Raw genomic sequence first — 19,590 nt, forward strand, 5'->3', positions numbered from 1 at the left:
GTAAAAACAAATAGTTTGACTACGTACAAGTTGGAATAAATGGAGCACGTTTTTATAAAAATATTGCTCGTCAAAATTAAACAAATTTGACTTATAACAAATGGAGGTGAACTTGTATTTATGATCAGAGCAAATATTTTAGTAAATCGGTGATCCTGCCCTTTTATTGTTAAAAGAAAAGGAAAAATCATAGCATAAATTTGCAAAACGGGAGTGGACCAAAGTACTAAGGTGTGTTTAGTTTTCTAAGACTTATTTTAAACTATATCACATCGAATGTTTCGATATCAATTGAAAAAATTAAATATAAGCTAATTATAAAACTAACTGCATAAATCTAGATTTATTCACGAGATGAATCTATTAAGTCTAATTAATTCATAATTAGTACATGTTTACTGTAGCATCATATGAGCTAATTACGGACTAATTAGACTTAATAGATTCATCTTGTGAATAAGCTTAAGATTTTAAAATTTATTTTATTATTAGTCTATATTTGATATTCCTAATTATAATAGAATTTAAAATAAATTTAGCAGACAAACATAGGCCTGGCAATGGGTACAAACCCACCGGATTTACCCATCCCAAACCCACACCCACGAAGGCAAACCCATACCCACGGGTAAATCCAGACCCGTCCATGGGTATAGGTTCTTCCCCGTACCCATCCCCACGTGGGTGATGGGGCAAATCAACATTGAACACAACAGACCATTCTCCAGCAAAACAAAAATCATTCAATAACAAAATTAAGCAAACCATTCAGCAACAATAATATTGATATAGTCTCAAAATGCTAGTCGCCCAAACTAATTACAATTAGAACTGATATAGTCTCAAAATACTTTGGGTTAAACTTTAAGTTCCTGAAGACCTTCTTGAATATCTTGGAGACAAGATCAAAATGAAGCAGCATTCTTGTCTTTGTCATCAACTGCAACAGCCAACAGACAACAAGAAATGATTTAATTGGATTTTTTTACCCATGGGTAAATGGGTATGGGTTCATGGAGAACGAACCCGTACCCACTATATCCGTTGGGTCCTCTTTTTTCCATTAACAGACCCGTGGATCCAACAATTTGTCCAAATTCGAACTCTAATGGAGTTTTTACCCATTGGTTTTGGGTGCCTAGCCAAACACCACGCCTACTTCCAGCACTTTCTAGAGAAACGAGTCGAATTTAGTGGCCTCGTAGGCAGCACTATGAAAAGCCACGCGTACCGTCGACTAGACCGGGCGCGGCTTGCCGTTGCCGGATGTTACCGTGCGCCGGACGGGGGCGGCTGGCGGGCCCACAGGCATTCGTGGCCGCTTCCCGCCGACCATTTCCCACTTTGCCCTTCGTCATGGGCCCACCGCTCCCCGCCCGGCCCGCAAGCGATTCCCGTTTCCCAAGCGCGCTGGGGCCCACCCGGCCCATTCATCACGAGCCATAAACGCGTTTGGATTAGCAGCAGCCGCGGCTCTCGTGCGCGTGCTTGGCTTGCTCTGTCGCAGTAACGTTTCCCCCATCTTCTCCTCCGGCTTTATAAGAAGCGCCCTCCTGGAAGCCGCCGCCGCTGATTCTGACTGAATTTCTCCAGCGCCGGCGGGGAGTCACGGCCGAACGAGAGGGCCAGTTGGACGCATAATCGTGATTCGAGAGGAGCTCAAGCGTCCATGGAGAACCGCAAGGAGGTATGAGCTCTCTATTCAGCTTCCTGCCTTTTCCAGTGTTCTTGCACTGTTCCTGGGGGAAGTTCGTTTCTTTTCCTTGGTTTCTTGGTGGGAAATTCCGCCCGCGCGCCTCGATTGTTGCTGGATTTCCGACCTCGCCGCTCTGAATTTCGCTGCGGCCGAGCTGAATCGCGCGCTGGCTACCCGGTTCCGCGCAGGAGCAGCAGGGCGCGGCGGTGGGCTGGATGACGGTGCCGGCCTTCGGGGAGTGGGACGTCAAGAACGGCGCTGTGCCGGACTACTCCATGGACTTCTCCAAGATCCGCGAGATGCGCAAGCAGAACAAGCGGGAGCTCTCCAGGGCCAGCCTCGGCGGCGACGAGGACCTCCTCCAGGCGCAGCAGGGCAAGGCGCAGGCGGCGGCGCAGCCTGCCAAGTCCTCCGCCGCCGTCGCGGCCGACGACGACCACCGCCGCCCGCTGCACGGCGACTCCCCCACGGTAACTAGCTACTCAGGAGTAAACTTCGCTCATACTACTAGGAACTAGCCTGTTGAGTCCTTGTCACACAAGACTTTTTTGCTTGCGTTAGCGCCGTTGATTCGGGGAGCGAAGTGTCTTTCATCTAGTCTCGGTCACCTGACTCAAATTCGGTTGGTAAGAATTCATGGCAGCGCGTTAAATTGAAGCAACGAATATATACTCAGGACAGAAATTTAGCTCTGGGGAAATAGGAATCTTCTTTCTTTTTCTTGGTGAACCTTAGGAAATTCTGTGGACGCACAATTGAAATGGTCAGTCCATGTAAGGCATCACTGGGTAGAAGTATCAGTTCCCCGGTACTGAATTGTTCGAGGACAGAAGCACGACTAGTTTTGATTCTTCTAGAACAAAGCAGCTCTAAAAAGATTACAAACCGGTTGGGCTTGTATTGTTAATATTCAGATAAATTCTTTTTAGTGTATTTGGAAAAAAATATTTGGTAGTGCACACTAGAGAGGGCCAATCGAGTACCATCACATCTGTAGAATTGTCAAGCAACACAACAGCAATTTAGGAGGGACGCACGGGTCTGCCTTCTAATGTGGCCATTCCAGATCGCACTGGCTAATGCATCCAATTACGCGCATGCAGTAGACACTAGTAGCAGTAGTGGTGCTTGTCTCAATTTGGATGAAAGGGACATGCCCATAAATTTCTTCATAGCCTCCAAATCTGCATCTGTCTAAATTGTTAGCTGTACTGATCTATCGGCCACGTCACTGTCCATTTGGAGTGGAGAGAAGGTTATCTGGGGAAAAATAAATTCAGTTTATGATTGTACTTGAGGGCGTACAACGTCATGGTCCATCCCTAGCAGGTCTGAATAGCTTCAGGATAATATTGATGTGATTATGAATTGCATGATACACTGCTTAAGTGGGGAGCAGGAATTTAATGGGAGCACTCACTTGTGTATCAACTATGCACATCTTTTCCCTTTTGTTCCGCTGAAATTTTTAAGATGGATTGATGTGTGGGTTTGCAATTGGCGTTAGGAGGGTGGTCTAATCATACTCATAGGTATGGTACTCCTTTATCTATGCAATTGAGCTAATCTTACCAGTAGATGTGATGATATGATGTAATAAAATGATGTGTATTAATAAGGTTATGAGCAGCTTTCTGGGGATCGATTTGCGAAAGAGTGTGATTTGTGCAGGTGGTTAGGGATGCTCTTTTTTAACAGAAGAAACTAGACGTGGTTTAGTTGGCCTTACTTATCTACAGCCATCTCCTTCTAGAAAAGAAGTGTGGCTTGTCACTTTCAGGTGGTGACATCTTGTATTGTTGGTTTATTGATGAAGAATTATAGCCGCAATTAACTACCCATCAAGTTTGTGAAATGTCTTATACAGTTATTTTGGTGACTCATAGTTGGACATATTCCCCGTGCCCATCAGGACCACATTTTCTAGATTCCCAGTATGACATTTTCAAAGTTGTCTTCTGAGCAAACTTTTCCTCTGGTTACCATCATGCATTCCGTTGCATATGATTGACTAGCTTTACTGATTTTCCCACCATTTTTGTATGCTGTACTCCATTGCATGTAATTGACCCATGCTAGCAAAGTTTGACCAATAACTCCATATGCTGATGTTGGTGCAGGGAAGAAAGAAGTTCCTGAGCTATTTCCAGTGCTGTATCAGAGCTTAAAGGATTCCGAACCCTGCTGCTGCTGGTGTCGCACAAATAGCTTTTAGGTTTCTTGGGTACTGTAAAGTTTGCATAATGTGTAGCTCACCTCTGGCTCTGTAATCTTGTCGCTCGTGTGGGTGAGAGAAAAGAAGAATTGCGAGGGAGGAAGGGCACATAATGTGTAGTTCATGCTGTTTTTTTGAAATGCTCTGCAACTTTTAGTGCAATGTGATCTGAGGATTGGATCTGAAGGCGTATGTTGGCGGAAATTGTCAGCACCCGTGGAGTATTCGTTGCGTATATTAAATGGTCTGCCTGTTATTTCTTTTCTACTACTAGATTTCTTTCTTCTCTGTACACATGTATTTTGTATATCTCTGGCTAGAAGGAAGTCTTCGGAATCGGGTGGCTACTGGCTCTGCCGTAGAAGAAACAAACTCTGACAAGAAAGCACAGCGATTTCCATGTGGAAGAGAAGTGTGTGTGTGCGCGCGCGCGCGCCCACAGAAAGGGTTCCCTTCCGAGAGAGAGATTTCAGAATACGGTTCCAATTCGGCAATTCGCAAGGCTTGATTTGAAGCCCAACTAGCAAGCCTTTCAATTTTGACATCAGAGGTACGAATTCTTTTATTTTAGACATTTCTCTCACCTTTTTCCTTATTTCACTTTCCAGCCCTAGTGAATGGACAATCTTGCTCCTGCGTGTCAGCGAGGGATGCCACATGGAGAAGAAAGAGTAGAAGGCGTAAAGTTAACGTATTATGAGTGTGTTGGTGTATCAAAGAGAAAGACCCGTGCTATAGTGGAGCCTTATTATCACATCACAACACAAACAGTGAGAAGGAAATAATTTCCTCCTCCTGTATTCTTGTGTGATCGTGTTGTTTCAGTTCTCACATATCAACGACCATCGCTATATATACATGGCCAAACGGGCAGGCCCAAGGCCCAACGGGTGGTACAAGGCTCGGCACTAAAAAAACATGACACTAATATGGCCCGGCCCGATAGTTATAGTGTCGTGCTGGCCTGGCACGATGCGTCGGGCCATGCCCGCGCTGAACCTAGCACGCAATGCCACCTGAACATATCACAACTTTGAGCCTAACATGATTTGACTTGTCAAAAAAAATCCAATGACTCTCTAAACAACCCTATCTTAAGTACAGAGGACTGAGCTAAAAAAATACACCCCATCTATTTTGGAAGCCCTTCAAATCCCTTCCTCCACCTTCCATTTCTAGAAAATCTTTAAACAGCACTCTATTGTACATTAGAACTGAGAGCTATTGCTGTAGATTGAGCAAATTTGGAGGCTGCTAAAAATAGAGGCAACTTCCATTTAATATTTGGAGGGTTTGATTTAAGAGCTACTGCTGGAGTGATTCTTAACGACCCATAAACTTTCCATCGTCCTCTCAACTCTAATATACCTCCCACCCTCCGGCGGCCTGCCACCACCCTCGACCCTCGCTTGAGTACCCCCGTGTCACTTGAGGAGGAGAAGCCAATGCGCACGCGCGGGCGCGCGGGCGAGGTTTCATGCAGCATGCAGCAGCTGGTGCATGCGGGCGGGGGTCGGCTGGAGCGGGATAGCAGGGCTCGGCCGGCGAGCGCATGTGCGACGGTCAAGAGCCGCCGCACGGACGAAGATTCTGCTCGACGGGCTTGTCGGACTGGTTGTGCTCGACGGGTTGGTCGGGCTGGCCCAACACTGTCAAACTACCATCACGTCATGCCTAGGCTGCCGGCTCAGCCCGTGGATGGGCACGACATGGCATGGTTAGCTTACCAGGCCGAGTCGGGCTATGCCTAACCTTGTCGTGCTCGACCGGACCCATGTCGTGTCAGGTTGTATACTCTATTAGAAAATCTATAATGATCGCCAACGGTCATGGATCGTGAAAGCTGGTATCAGAGGCTTTGTTCTTAGGCATGGGTGTCGGGTTCTCGGTGGCTTGCATTTTGCAGCGGCGGCGTTGGACGGTGTGACTGGTGTGTGAAATTGATCTCAGAACCCAGTCGGTCTGAATCTGGGCAAGGGATTTGGTTTGGTCGCTCGGTTGGACTAGCACTACTCTGCTGGTTCGGTCGGTCCTGTAATTCCTGTCCACACCCGGATCGTCTAGCGGGAGATCAACCACGACATTTCCAAAGCCTTCGGTGCAAACACAATTCATCCTGGAGGAGATCAGACGTGTTGAGGCGGACTAAGATTTGGTTCGGTGGGACAATGCAAATTGGTGGCGAGCATGGATCTGATGTTTGTGCAAGTGGATCTGTTTAACAAAGCTTGAAGACATAGGCAGGTGTTATGCAAACAAGCGAACCACACAATAAGTTGCATAATGCAGAACTCAAGCTGAATGGACACTTGAAATTCTCGCACAGAAGACTATGGCTGTGCATCAGCAAGGTACATATGAAAACTAGCTCTCTACTACTTTAATCGAAGCACCTTTTAGGAGGCAGCCCGTTACTTATTCATTATTTTGAGACTATATTAATATGATCTCTAATTGTTTAGATTAGTTAGCATTTACATTGCTCTAGAAATATTGCAACAACATGTATATTCTAAAATTTAATGAGCACTTTGTTATTTTTAATTGGGAAAATATGGATTTATCGTGTTCTATTATTGTTGAGTCTTTTTTTTACTCTTTGTGTTTGTTTAGAGGGTATTAGTAATTAAAATCTAGCAGCATCCAAGATTCAGGAAGTAGTATGGTCTGTAGCTATCATCGTTTGTCAAATTGTCGCTGGTGAATGAAGCATAGAATATGTTATTCTATCTTACAACACCATAAAAGGCACGGGAATATACACCTTTGTAGACATTGCACCTACCCTTTTTATAAGGGTATCATGGTGGCTGCCTCCACCTTCTCATTGGTTGTTGCTGGCTGGTTGCAGTCATCCCCTTCCTTGTACTCTATCCATATCTTTCCTCCTATCCTAAGGCTACCTAGTCTGGATCTAGGGTAATAACAGGAAGAGTAGGGATCTGCAAGGAGAAGAGAGAGGCACCAACGACCGTGAAGCTACAAGCTATGTAGTACTCCCTCCGTCCCATAAAAAAGGTCGTCGAAGCTCCCACGAGAGAAAACAAGGCAAAGATGAAAATACGAAGCTGCCCCATATTGAATTCACAACAATCCAAAGAACAAGCACTCCCACATGCAAATGTGTCAGACATTTAATAGTCTCCACTCCACTAGCCGATCAAAATGGCGGTAAAGTCCACATTGGACACTTAGACAGGCGCCAACTACTTAAACAAAAGGACAACGTCATACAGAAAATTACAAGCCGCAAATACTGTAGAATTTGACGCCCGCCAAAAAATTTAACTTGCAGCTGCTCCGCTCTGCGTCCACCTCTTGCCTATATAAACCAGTCTCAGTCCCCCATCTCCAGCCGTTGAAACACACTGGACAGCACACAAGCAACAAATCAAAAAATGACTTTACTAGATCTCAACGAGGTACCACCAAGAGAAACTGAAGATGTTCTACCTGACCTCAATGGAGTCCTCCCTGCTGATCCTCCCCAGCATCTGTTCTACCCCTTTGATCTAAACATTCATCTTGATGAAGAACAAGAGATTCTGCATGCAGGTACATTTTGCATCAAAATAAATCAGACTTCACTATCCCTATCAATTTTTCACCATAATCACTATCCCTGATTTACTTGCACATAGAGACTTGATTTACATTTATGTTTTCCAGTCTGATTTCCATTATGAGATTGTACATAGAGCTATTACTTGCACATAGAGCTAATTTTACTTAAACGACATAGAGCTGATTTACATTCATATTTTCCAGTCTGATTTCCATTATGAGATTGTACATAGAGCTATTAGTTGCACATAGAGCTAATTTTACTTAAATGACATAGAGCTGATTTACATTCATGGTTTCCAGCCTGATTTCCATTATGAGGATTGTACATAGAGCTATTACTTGCACATAGAGCTAATTTTACTTCTAGATGTAGAGCTAATTTACTTCCACATTCTTTAGATAGCGAATGGAATGGCTTGGAGGATTACCTGAATGATTATGGGGTGTATGGCAATGTTGACATTATGTTCGATGAAGAAGAATTAACAGACTCAGATGACAATGACGAAATCCCTGAAAATGCAAGTGATCGCAAAAGACTTAATGATGTGTCACGTAGCCAAAGGCAAGAAATATATGAAGCAATGCTTGAGAGGATTACAAATGGCAAACAAAAAAGAGACACTACAACTATAATTGCAAATCTGTTCAATGTTAGCATTTGGACAGTGCAACGTGTTTGGCATAGAGCCAAGCGTTGTCGTGAACGTGGTGAACCGGTTGATGTGTCATCGAGGAAATCTAAATATAGTGGCAGGAAAAAAAAGTCATTTGATCTGTCAACCATTGCTGCAATTCCCTTGCACAAGAGGAACACTATCCGAAAGCTAGCGGCTGAACTAGGTGTAAGCAAAAGCTGGCTACATAGGCTACATAGACAGTTCAAAAGTGGCCTTTTGAGGAGGCATTCAAACGCACTGAAACCTAGTTTGAAGGAGGACAACAAAAAAGAAAGGCTGAGGTGGTGCATTTCTATGCTAGATCCAGCAACTTTGCCAAACAGCCCAAAATTCATTGAGATGGATAATATTATCCACATAGATAAGAAGTGGTTCAATGCAACAAAAAAGAACATGAACTTCTATATGCTACCAGAAGAGGAAGATCCATATAGGACAGTTCAAAACAAGAATGCAATTGATAAATTGATGTTCTTGGGTGCAATTGGAAAACCTAAAAAGGATGCTAAAGGTAACATAATCTTTAATGGGAAGATAGGCATTTGGCCTTTTATTAGAAAGGTATCACAACACATTTCTTTTGAAGTAATGTTGTTCATCATTTGCTAACTATCCAATTGTTTTTATACACTAGGAACCAGCACAAAGGAATAGTTGTAATAGAGCGAAAGGAACCCTGGTGACTAAGTCTATCACTGTTGATAGGAATACTATGCGATCATATTTAATTGCCAAAGTTCTACCAGTGATCAAACGAGTTTGGCCTACATCAGAAGCACATAAAACTATATGGATCCAACAGGACAATGCAAGGACACACGTCCATCATAATGATCCAGTTTTTGCTATGGCAGCTGCTGAAACAGGATTGAAAATACGACTCATGAATCAACCTCCAAACTCACCTGATATGAATTGTCTTGATTTAGGCTTCTTCGCTTCTCTGCAGTCCCTTACATTCAATAGGGTCTCTAGGAACCTGGATGAATTAATTGACAACATTATCAAGGAATTCCAAGAATATGATATTACACTTCTGAATAGGGTGTACCTGACTCTGCAGAGCTGCTTGATTGAAGTGATGAAAGCAGGTGGAGGAAATAGATATAAGATACCTCATATGAACAAAAAGAGGCTGCAAGCTCTAGGTATCCTTCCGGATAGGCTTGAGTGTGATCAACAACTATATGAGCTTGTTCTTCAGTACTTGGATGTAGGTTAGGGTTTAAGGAGCGGCTATTGTATAGGGAGCAGCTTTTGTATAGGGACCAGCTTTTGTTAAACTATGATGTTTAGGGAGAAGCTACTGTTGGACTATGATGTATAGGGACCAGCTTTTGTTAAACTATGATGTTTAGGGAGAAGCTACTGTTGGACTATGATGTATAGGGAGCAGCTTTTGTTAAACCATGATATGCTTAGGGAGCAGGTTTAGTTTCAGTACAATGTTCAGAGAGCATCTTTTGTTTAACTATGTTGTCTAGCTTATGTACGTGATGCTCTAGCTCCTGTATACTGCTATGTAGCCCATGCATACTACGCTGAAACAAAGCCATACAATATTCCAAATCAAGGTGATTTTCTTCCTTAGTCTCGGCATCAAAAGGTGACGCCTTCTGCATCAACTTCTGCAGCAAGTCCACCGCACTCTCATCCTCAGTTTCGGCAACGGAAGGTGACACCTTCTGCAGCAAGTCCACCACATTCTCATCCTCAGTTTTGGCATCAGAAGGTGACACCTTCTGCAGCAAAGATAATGCAAAGATAATGCTACCTGCTTTCATGTGGAGTAATAGTGCAAAGATAATCCAAAGATAATGCTACCTACACATTCGAAACAGTAAAAATTGAACAACAAGGTTTTCATCTGGACTAATCTTTATAAATCCGAATTAGGCAAAGATAATGCTACCTGCTTGTCTTTCTCCTTAGCGATGTTGCCACCAGTGGATCCACGGGCACGGGAACCGGGGGTGCGCCATCCGTTCCCATCTACCTTGTCCTTGGCCTTGCCATCGATTTGGAGACGACAGCTGCGGGTTTCGATTTGTAGAGGACCCCGATGGGGATGGTGCTTGGGGGTGCCACTCCCCACATCGATTTGTAAAGGACCCCGATGGGGATGGCGCTTGAAGGTGCCACTCCCCGCATCGATTTGTAGAGGAGCCCGTCGGGGATAGAGATTGGGGATGCCGCTGCCCACATCCTTTTGTACAGGAGCCCGACGGAGATGGTTCTTCGTGGTGCGCCAACCGCTCGCCGCTCCCATCGTCTCGTCAACGCCTCCGACCGGACGGCTATTACCAACCATCATCTTCTTCGCCGATCTGGATGCAGGCGGGATGGGGACGGGCGCCGATGTGGATGCAGACGGGACGGGGACGCACGCCTGACCTGGATACCGACGGGACAGGGACAAGAGCCCGATCTGGATGCAGGAGCTCGAGCCGGATTTGGTTGGCGGAGGGGAGGCGGAGCGAACGAAGGAAGCTGGCGGGCGCCGATCTGGAAGGCGAAGCCGGAGAGAAGAAAGAGAGAAAAATGCGTTCGTCGGTGGGAGTCTGTGACATTTTTTCGTGACCCCACACGGAGCCTTCAGCGACTTCTTTTGTGGGACAAATCACGAGCCCTTCGACGACCTTATTTTCGGGACGGAGGGAGTAACTGAGGAAATAATAAGGAAAAATAGAGGCCTAGAGATGGATGAGGAGGATGGTCGCGATTTGAATTACACATGGCTGCATCTGCCAGCGAAGATGGGCGGCAATGGATTATTTGACTTCTATGCAAGCTGGAGTTTTTCTTCTATATTGCACCAAGACTTTTTGAGCCTGCAATTAAAATATGTCATAGATATGTTCTTCTAGGAGAATATATACACATGGTATCTTTTATGTTAGTTTTGCACTCCTATTCTATCTTCTGAAGGAGAATATTATACACATTGTATCTTTTATGTTAGCTTTAAAATTTTCCCTTATATTGTCATGTATAAAAACTCATTTTTGAAGTTTTCTTTACATATTTTCTGCAGCAGGAACTTCTCCATACATATTTGTAATATTCATCAACTAGCGATGGCATTTGAATACAATGTTAAAGATTCAATTTTATTTATCCTCCCACTAAGCCAGATATGGTAGGAAACAAACTCAGTGGAAACCATGCCATGCATCATCATGTGCACACTACACTATCATTTGAAAACTTCCATATTTTCAGTCACTTGAAATCTAGTAGGAGCTAAAGGAGAGAATACGGGCACAAAAAGTTTTTCAAGTTCGAGGTATGCAATTCGATCAAACAAAGGTGCAATACTCCTGTTACAGCCACAATGGTACATTTCATTAGCACATTTAATTCAACGCGACATCTACCTATTACACTCTAGCAAGCATCAAATCAGAAAATCATCATGCATGTATGCATCAGGTTCTGTGTTCTTGATCAGGTCGTTTCACAGAATCATCTCATCAACATAGCTACTACCATGAGGCAGGTAGATCAGCTCTTCCCCAGGGGACCAGTCTACACGGACATCATTCACAGGCACCACTAGAGGCCACCTGTTCTCATCCTCAAATGTATGGCCAGTCGCTAACCGATGATGGTGGTACCGCTCAACCCACAGCTCATCTATGGCCTTGTTCTTGGCGGTCTGCACAAACGCCTCCCTCTCGGCATCCAGCTTGGCCTTGGCACACGTCTCCTGGTTGGCGTTGGCGCCAGCTGTAATGGCAGCCTTCTCCATGAGATGATGGAGCATGTCACTATGCGCGAGCCGGAAGTTTGCCACATCGAGTGCCAGATCTGGATCCAGGTACGCATCAAATGCACGTGCCGCGAACCGGGACAGCTCGGTGTCATAGCTGCCATCATCACTCCGCCGCACCATGGCAACCACTCCTGAAGGGCGCGCCGGCGCATGGCGTCCGCTTAGGAACCGCAGCTCTGTGTCGCTGAATGCGGCGCGGAAGTTGAGCACTGCCCCAGACGTGTCTGGACCCAGGACAGCGAGAATCGCACGGTCATGTGCGAGCGCCGCGGCCGTCGCTGTCCCGAACTTGCCAATGTTGAATGGCTCACCATCTCGATTGACAATATAGGCACGCCACTTGCCGTCTGGCAGCATCGCAACACCGCGGTACTGAAAGGCGGCGGCTGGGGTTGGGGTGAGAGTAGCGGTAGGTTTGGTGGTGGCCATGGAGCGATTAGCTTCAAGGGGATCAGGGTTGGAGGTTTAGCCTATAATGTGAATTACTTATATGCAATGGAGGTTGGGTGAACAGCTAGATATAGCTAGTACCATAAATGAAGGTTTTTAATATTGTGGGAATCAATTGCATTCATGCAAATCCATACCATTCATTCTATTATTTAAGAAGCCATATGAGCTTGGATATCTTATTTAAGATTTGCATCTTATGAGACTAAGACCTCTAGCATTAAAAGTACACCTAGGTACATAAACGGTATGTTTGGTTGGTGGTAATAGGTGGGAGCAAACAGGAATTGAGAGGCGGAGATTTAGAAACATCTTATTTGTTTTAGTGGTTGTTGGGGATCGCTACTTCAATAAGCATCGAACTTGTAGCTAAGTTCAAAGAAGCGTGAAGGAGAAATCGTAACCTCCTATCAATGTTCGGAATAACGTGGGCAACGCGAATGCTGAAGGGCTGGAGTGGAGGTAGTCGAAGGTATCGACGGATAAAGGATCATGTGAATCATGGCAAATACCTCCGATATATGAGGTTTGAGCCCAATCTAGGCGGGGACAAGGTCGATGATTCTGCAAAGCGGTAGAAGGTTTCGACGAGATCACAAGGGTTTCATCAAGATCACGAGGGAAGCGTGGGCTAGGTAGAGAAGTCCGAATTGTGCACTATTACTGTAAAATGGCCTTTAGCTTGGAATATTCTAGTATATTCTAGAGCGCACGGGGCATTTTAGGAATGATAGAATTTATGTAGGGTACTATAAACACCTCCATCTTTTATTGATGGGACTTCATTTTTAAAAAGGAAAATTATGGCATTTATGTGAATAATCAGTTCCTTTGTGTTGATATTCTGCTCGGTGTTAACGCCAATAAAGGCGCCCACTGTGTTCTAGCCGACCAAAGGCCCATGATGCCACCCACGAAAAAGAAGAAAGCTGCAGCACCGAAGGCTATGGAGTCTGAAGCACAACAACCTTCACATGAAAATAATAAGTTTACTCCATAAGGAAGAATGGTGAGATTTTTGAGGAAGAGAACAATCAAAGATTTCAGCGAACCTAACATAACCTTAAGGTCAGTTTGGTAGAGCTCCACCTATTTTTCTCTATAGGAGCTGATTCTCTGAGAGAAATAATTCACTAACTGAAAGTATTTTTTATAATTTTCTAAGATTAACTTTATAAAAAAATAGATCCAGTGAGAATGAAGTGAATCAGGACAAGTTACATTTTTAAGCTCCCAGCTCCTTAGTTCATTCTAGAGAATCACTTCATAGAATCATCATAGAATCACTTCTCTCGGAAAAATATTTGATAGAGCTTCTCCTCAATTCACCTCAGAAGCTGCTCTGGGAGCTCTGCTAAACAAGGCCTAGATCCACAAGCCTTAGAAGAGAAGCTGAAGCAGTAGCCGCCTAAGAGTATTCTGGGGATGGTGATCATGAGCAAAGAGAACAATCCAAAGAGCTGACCGCAATACTTGAACAGCTTAAAAGACTAGAAAGAAAAAGCGAAAGAAAAAAATCAGCGGAGGTAATGGTAAAGCACCAAGCGATGCAAATTAAATGACACAACAGTTAGCACTGGCAAAAAGAAAGTTAGTGTTGTCGCATGAAGAGCTACGAAGGCCCTAGCACCACAATGAGGACACAAACTCGGAGCTTGAAAAAATAGCATATACAGTGGTCATGGTGGCCAGAAAGCTGCGATATTACTTCGAAGCTGTTAGTCACAAATCAACCACTCCACGGACAGCTTGGGGGTGAATAAGCAAGTTGGCTTCAAAGCTACCAGAGTGTGTGGTTGACTTCAAACAAAGAAACGCCATTAAATCTCAAGTCTTGGCTGACGTAGATTGAACTTAGTGATTAAGGATCTGTTTGGTTTGGAGGGGTTTGTTATAAGCCTCACCAATAAATCTCTAATAAGTCTTTTTTATCTAAATATGAGGGTTTATTGGTGAGGCTTATGCCCATAAGCTCCATAGGCCCCTCCAAGAAATGCTTATAGGCTTATAGGATTTATTTTCTGTGAACCCCACAAACATCTCTCACATTTCCTCCATGTGAGGGGCTTATAAGCCCCTGCAACCAAACACCATTTTGGACTTATAATAAGCCCCTCCATATGAGGGGCTTATGGACTTATAATAAACCCCTCCAAAACAATCAAGCCCTAAGACATCAATCAAATCGAGAATGCTTGGATCATCCATTGTGATAGTACATGGTGTAACAATGGTGTGGGAATATCTGCAATAATTGAATCATCTTCGGGGGTAAAAATGAGATATGCGGCAAGTTTAGACTTTACAAAAGCCAGATGTAACCACGAACAATGTCGCAAAATATGAAGCATTATTTCTTTGTAAAATATGATTCCAAAGTTATGTCAGGCCAAGTTGAAAAAGATTATGAAGCTAGAGAAGCAGAAATGGTCAAGTACTTAGGCAGCGGTACGGGCAATGGAAAAATATTTCAACGAATTCACAACCATGTACATACCAAGAGATGAGAATGATAGAGGCAGATACATTGGCAAAGGCCGCAGCAAGGAAGCAAAGCACGCTGCTAGATGTTTTTATGAGGTCATTAGCAAACTTTCGGTAAAGTGGGAGAGACAAAAGAAAATCAATGCTATCATTAGTTAATATTGAGATCTCCCATTATGGCTTACCTTTGTGGTCATTTCGAACCGTCAGATGGGTTGGACATGAAAGGAATGAGCCAAACAGCAAGAGGCTATGTAATCCAAGAAGGAGAATTGTGCAAGTCAGGCTTCACGGAACTGTGGTTGAGGTGTATTTCAATTGCCCAGGATAAAGAATTACTCAAAGAAATACATTCAGGATTCTGCGAATCCCACATCGGCATAAGGCTGTTAGTGGCCAAAGCTAGGGTTTCTTCTTGCATTTGGCCCTTAGAGACATAGAGCAAATAGTTAAAAATTACGAAGCTTGTCAGAAGTCAAGTCCCAATCAAGGCAAACCCTCTCAACCTTCGCAACTGATACCTCCAGCCTAGCAATTAGAGAGGTGGGGCATGGACCTAGTAGGGCCATTACCAACAACTAAAGGAAATTACACGTACGATCAAAGCAAAACCACTAGTTAATAAAACTTTCGAAGCTGTAAAAAAGTTCTTTTGGAAGAATATAATATGCAGATTCGGAGTACCAAGAGAATTGGTGGTAGATAATGGTAAACAGTTTGACTGCAACTTGTTCAAACAGTTTTGCCACAGTATTGGAATGAAAGTTATGTTCTCCGTTTATCATCCATAGTCCAATGGGGCCGTAGAAAGAGCAATCGACATACTTTTCTCAAACATCAAGAAATGTCTATTTGATCAAAAAATGAAAATGGGTAGATAAATAGATAAATTGACAAGGGTAGTCTGGTCTCATAACACTATCGAGTCAAGGAGATCCAAGTTCACGCCATTCATCAGGCTGTTGTATGGACCCGAAGCAATGAGCCTAGAAGAGTTAAAAAAACAAGAGTCTCAGAACCATAGCCACTACCACGGTAGTAGACGAAGCTGGAGAAGAAATTGATATCATCAAACTGGACATATTGCAAGTAGCCAAGAACCTTAGCAAGTACCAGCAAGAAACAAGAAAATGGAGGGACAAGAAAGTAGTGAGAAAAAATGTCTTTGTGGGAGATTGGGTTCTCAAAAGAAAGCCAAATGCGGAATGTATGGAAAAATTATAACCAAAATGGGAGGGGCCTTTCCTCATCACAAGAAGCAATTGGCCGGATTCATTCTATCTAGCAAATAGCGAAGGATATGAGTCGCAGCATTCTTGAAATGCAGACAGCTTGAGAAGATATTATTTGTAAGCATATGCATGTACAGTGCCAAGATCGTAAAGATATAAATGACCTGACACTAGTAGTATAGCGTTACTTTTTCGTAGATCTTTATTTTTTTGCTTTTTTACTTCAAAGGACCGTACTCTTTCCTCGTAGTAGGGGCTCCACATCGGAAGTGAGATTTTTAATGAGGCAGATCCAAACGTAACTCTAGATGAATAAAGAATACTCTTCCCCTATTAAATAATATCTCGATGCAAAAGGGTGAAGCAGCAAAGTGTTGCAAAAGTTCGACCACAACTAAGAAAGCTAAGAGACTAAGTTAGCGAAGCTCACATTAGAAGTAAACTTTGCATACTTATCTATAAAAATGCAATAGGTGTATCTTGTCCGAGGGGCTCTCCTAGTTCAAAATTAACCAGAGGCCAAGAAACCTTCGGCTATAAAAATGCAACAAACTTATCTTGGTCAAGGAGCTCTCTTGGTTCGAAATTAAGTAGAGATCAGAAAACCTTCGGCTATTAAAACACGACAAGTGTATCATAGCCAAAGGGCTCTCTTGGTTTGAAATTAACCAAAGGCTAGGAAACCTTTGGCTAGAAAAACGCGACAAGCATATCTTGACCAAGGGGCTCTCTTGGTTCAAAATTAACCTTTGGCTATTAAAACGCAACAAGTGTATCTTAGCCAAGGGGCTCTCTTGGTTCGAAATTAACCATAGCCAAGGAAACCTTCGGCTATAAAAACCAATAGTCCGGGAAGTATATATCTACTAGGTTGGAACCAAAATTTAAACTGTAGTGATTCAAACGCATGAATGCGAGTTCGTCCTTTTCGGTCCATTCATAAGATTTGAGTGACTATACTTACATACCTGAAGTGGTATGAGGAAGTGTCTGCCTGCAAGTTATCCGATGCAAGTGCAATGTTAACTGCCAAACAAAAAGGGAGCATTGCATTATTTAAGAAATAACTATAGCTGTAAAATTATGCTTTCAGGTCAGTGCATTGCTCCATTGTATACGCAGTTTGGTAGTGACAAAAAATGGTTTCCCAGGCAAATAAGAGCATAGAGATGACTTTGTTCTATAATCTAAAATAACTTTGTAGACTTAGCATGGTTCCTGGTAAACAATATTAATGAAATATTTCATGCCAAAACTTTGTTCAATATTCCAAAATAACGATGTACAGGGAAGTGAAATAGCATGCCAAGTTGATGGACCCAATTGGCACAACGTTAGAGATAACAAAACAACAGTGGGGGTGGTGGGTGCACTTGGGTATGGAATAGATCAATGGTGACATTGTATCCTCAAAATAAATATGGCTTGTGGAAATAATAGATTGATTATGGAGGGGCAAAGCTTGGGTACATATATAGGCAAAGATGGTCTAGGCTTGTGAAATAATACCAACCGAAGGAGATCCTTGCCTAATCCAATATCCATCTATACATCCCTTGAAGGGGGAAGCGCACAGCCAAAGGGGCTGGCGCAGCCTGTTACCCATGGCCCATAGGACCGCATTCGCTAACACAACCCCGTAGTCCGATCGTTGGTGCCACGGACATTCAGACTGCACCAAAACTTCACGAAGACCAATGAAGGAAGCTTTTTGGTGAAGACATGTGCATACTGTCATGTGGTAGGAACATGCAGGACCTTGACGTGACCAAGGGCAATGCGCTCATAGACGAAGTGGAGGTCAATCTCAATATGCTTTGTATGTTGGTGCTAAACAGAGTTGCTGGACATGTACACAGAACTGATGTTGTCACAATACACCATTGTGGAAAAGTGAAGCGGGTGTGTAACTCGAGCAGAAGTTGGTGCAGCCAAGTGGCTTTAGTCACTGCATTGGCGACCGCATGGTACTCAGTCTTTGCACTAGGTCAGGAGATAGTCGGACTAGAAGATGAGGTACTGGATAGATAGTCCATTGCAATTGCAAGTCTTGGCAATCAATGAAAAGAGAGTGTGTTTAGGCTAAGAGCACAAGTATTTGAAAGATAATTGGGAAAGCCAGCCTCATGTAGGTAGGGCTGGGCATAATTAATCGAAGAGCAAAAATCGAATCAAAAACCCAAGACTAAAACCAAACTAACCGAATTATTTCAATACTATTCAGTCTCAGGTTCGTACAAACCGAAATAATCTCGGTCAATTCCGTTCTAGACCTCGGGTAATCAAATTGCCCGATATAACCGAAGCTCATAAACATGCCGAACAAATATTTCATATACCAGCCCGGCCATCCCCTACCCTTACGTTCCCACCTAGCCCCCCACCCACCCCGGCCACCACACACCACCCAGCAGGCACCAAGTCTCTCTCTATTTCCCCCTCCCTCTCTCCCCCCTCCCTCCCTCGCTCTCCCAGTAGGTTGTGCCGCTCATCCCGCCCGCTTCTACTTGCAGTGAATCGGTGACCTCAAGCTCCCACGAGGGAGAGCGCGGGATGCTCCTCCGCCTCCCATGTTGATGTGCGGACGAGCGCGATGGCCCCTACACACCACCAAGCACCTCCAAGAGCTGTAATCAGCCTCCTTCTGCAACCCCACGTAGGTGCAACTCTGCATCAAGGATGCTCTAGGACCATCTCCGTCACCGGCCTACACCACCGTCAATTGGATCTGCAGGATGCAGCCGTGGCGGGCCCTTCCTATTTTGACTTTCTGATTTCTCTGTTCATTGACTGCAATATTGTGTTCTTTCTTTTTTTTTTGTTCAGGACCTCAGGGGCCTTAAGACCTAAAGCAGTGATATTTGAGTTCATGGGCTCAAGACTTTGATTCTATTTTTTTTTTGTATGTGTAAACCCGTGGTCAAAATGCCCGTTTAGTTTTTGTTGGGACCCACGACCTAACCGAACTAACTCGAACCAAAATGCCTGGTCTTAAGAAATTTTAGGATTCTCATTTTCAGGTAACTGAATTTTATAAAAGATTGAAGAACTGAACCGACCGAGTTTGACCGGATGCGCACCCTTACATCTAGGACTTTGTTTTTCTACCCTCTTGAATCATAGCTATATGCATGGGTTGGTCTGATCCACATGAAACTAAGGTTAATCTGTGTTTATTTCCCTTTATTCTGATTCGTGTTTTCTGCTTCTAAAGCAAAAAAAAAAAGAACTTTATCTGTGAAGAAAGAAAATCCTTACTTTTAAAAAATTGAACTGATTGCTCGGTAATAGTGTCACATTTTTCCTAATTGTTTTAGTATATCTTAATAGTTGAAATTAACAATACAGAAATCAATCTTGTGGATCAAAGGTTAAAACTATATACTGTCAGACTAGAATGTATCTATTCAAGTTCCATGCTGACTTCTATTTTTCTCTTTCTCCTTGCTGAATTGAACTTTACCTGATGTTGAGAAGTTTTGCTATTTCCG

At 43.6% G+C, this 19,590-nt stretch overlaps 1 protein-coding gene and 1 long non-coding RNA gene across 2 annotated transcripts; both read left to right on the forward strand.

The window, feature by feature from the left end:
* Positions 1-1,472: 1,472 nt before the first annotated feature.
* Positions 1,473-4,178, forward strand: LOC112876615. The gene is made up of 3 exons (XM_025940756.1): positions 1,473-1,687; positions 1,885-2,166; positions 3,817-4,178. The coding sequence occupies exons 1-3, from the start codon at positions 1,670-1,672 to the stop codon at positions 3,862-3,864; spliced, it is 348 nt and encodes a 115-aa protein (XP_025796541.1). The 5' UTR covers positions 1,473-1,669; the 3' UTR covers positions 3,865-4,178.
* A 14,292-nt stretch (positions 4,179-18,470) lies between these two features.
* LOC112877867 lies at positions 18,471-18,978 on the forward strand. Its single transcript, XR_003225578.1, has 2 exons — positions 18,471-18,520; positions 18,613-18,978. It is a non-coding gene; the product is annotated as an uncharacterized LOC112877867 (long non-coding RNA).
* Positions 18,979-19,590: the final 612 nt, after the last annotated feature.

The sequence above is a fragment of the Panicum hallii genome, chromosome 9 (genome assembly GCF_002211085.1).
Source record: "Panicum hallii strain FIL2 chromosome 9, PHallii_v3.1, whole genome shotgun sequence".
Classification (NCBI taxonomy): Eukaryota; Viridiplantae; Streptophyta; class Magnoliopsida; order Poales; family Poaceae; genus Panicum; species Panicum hallii.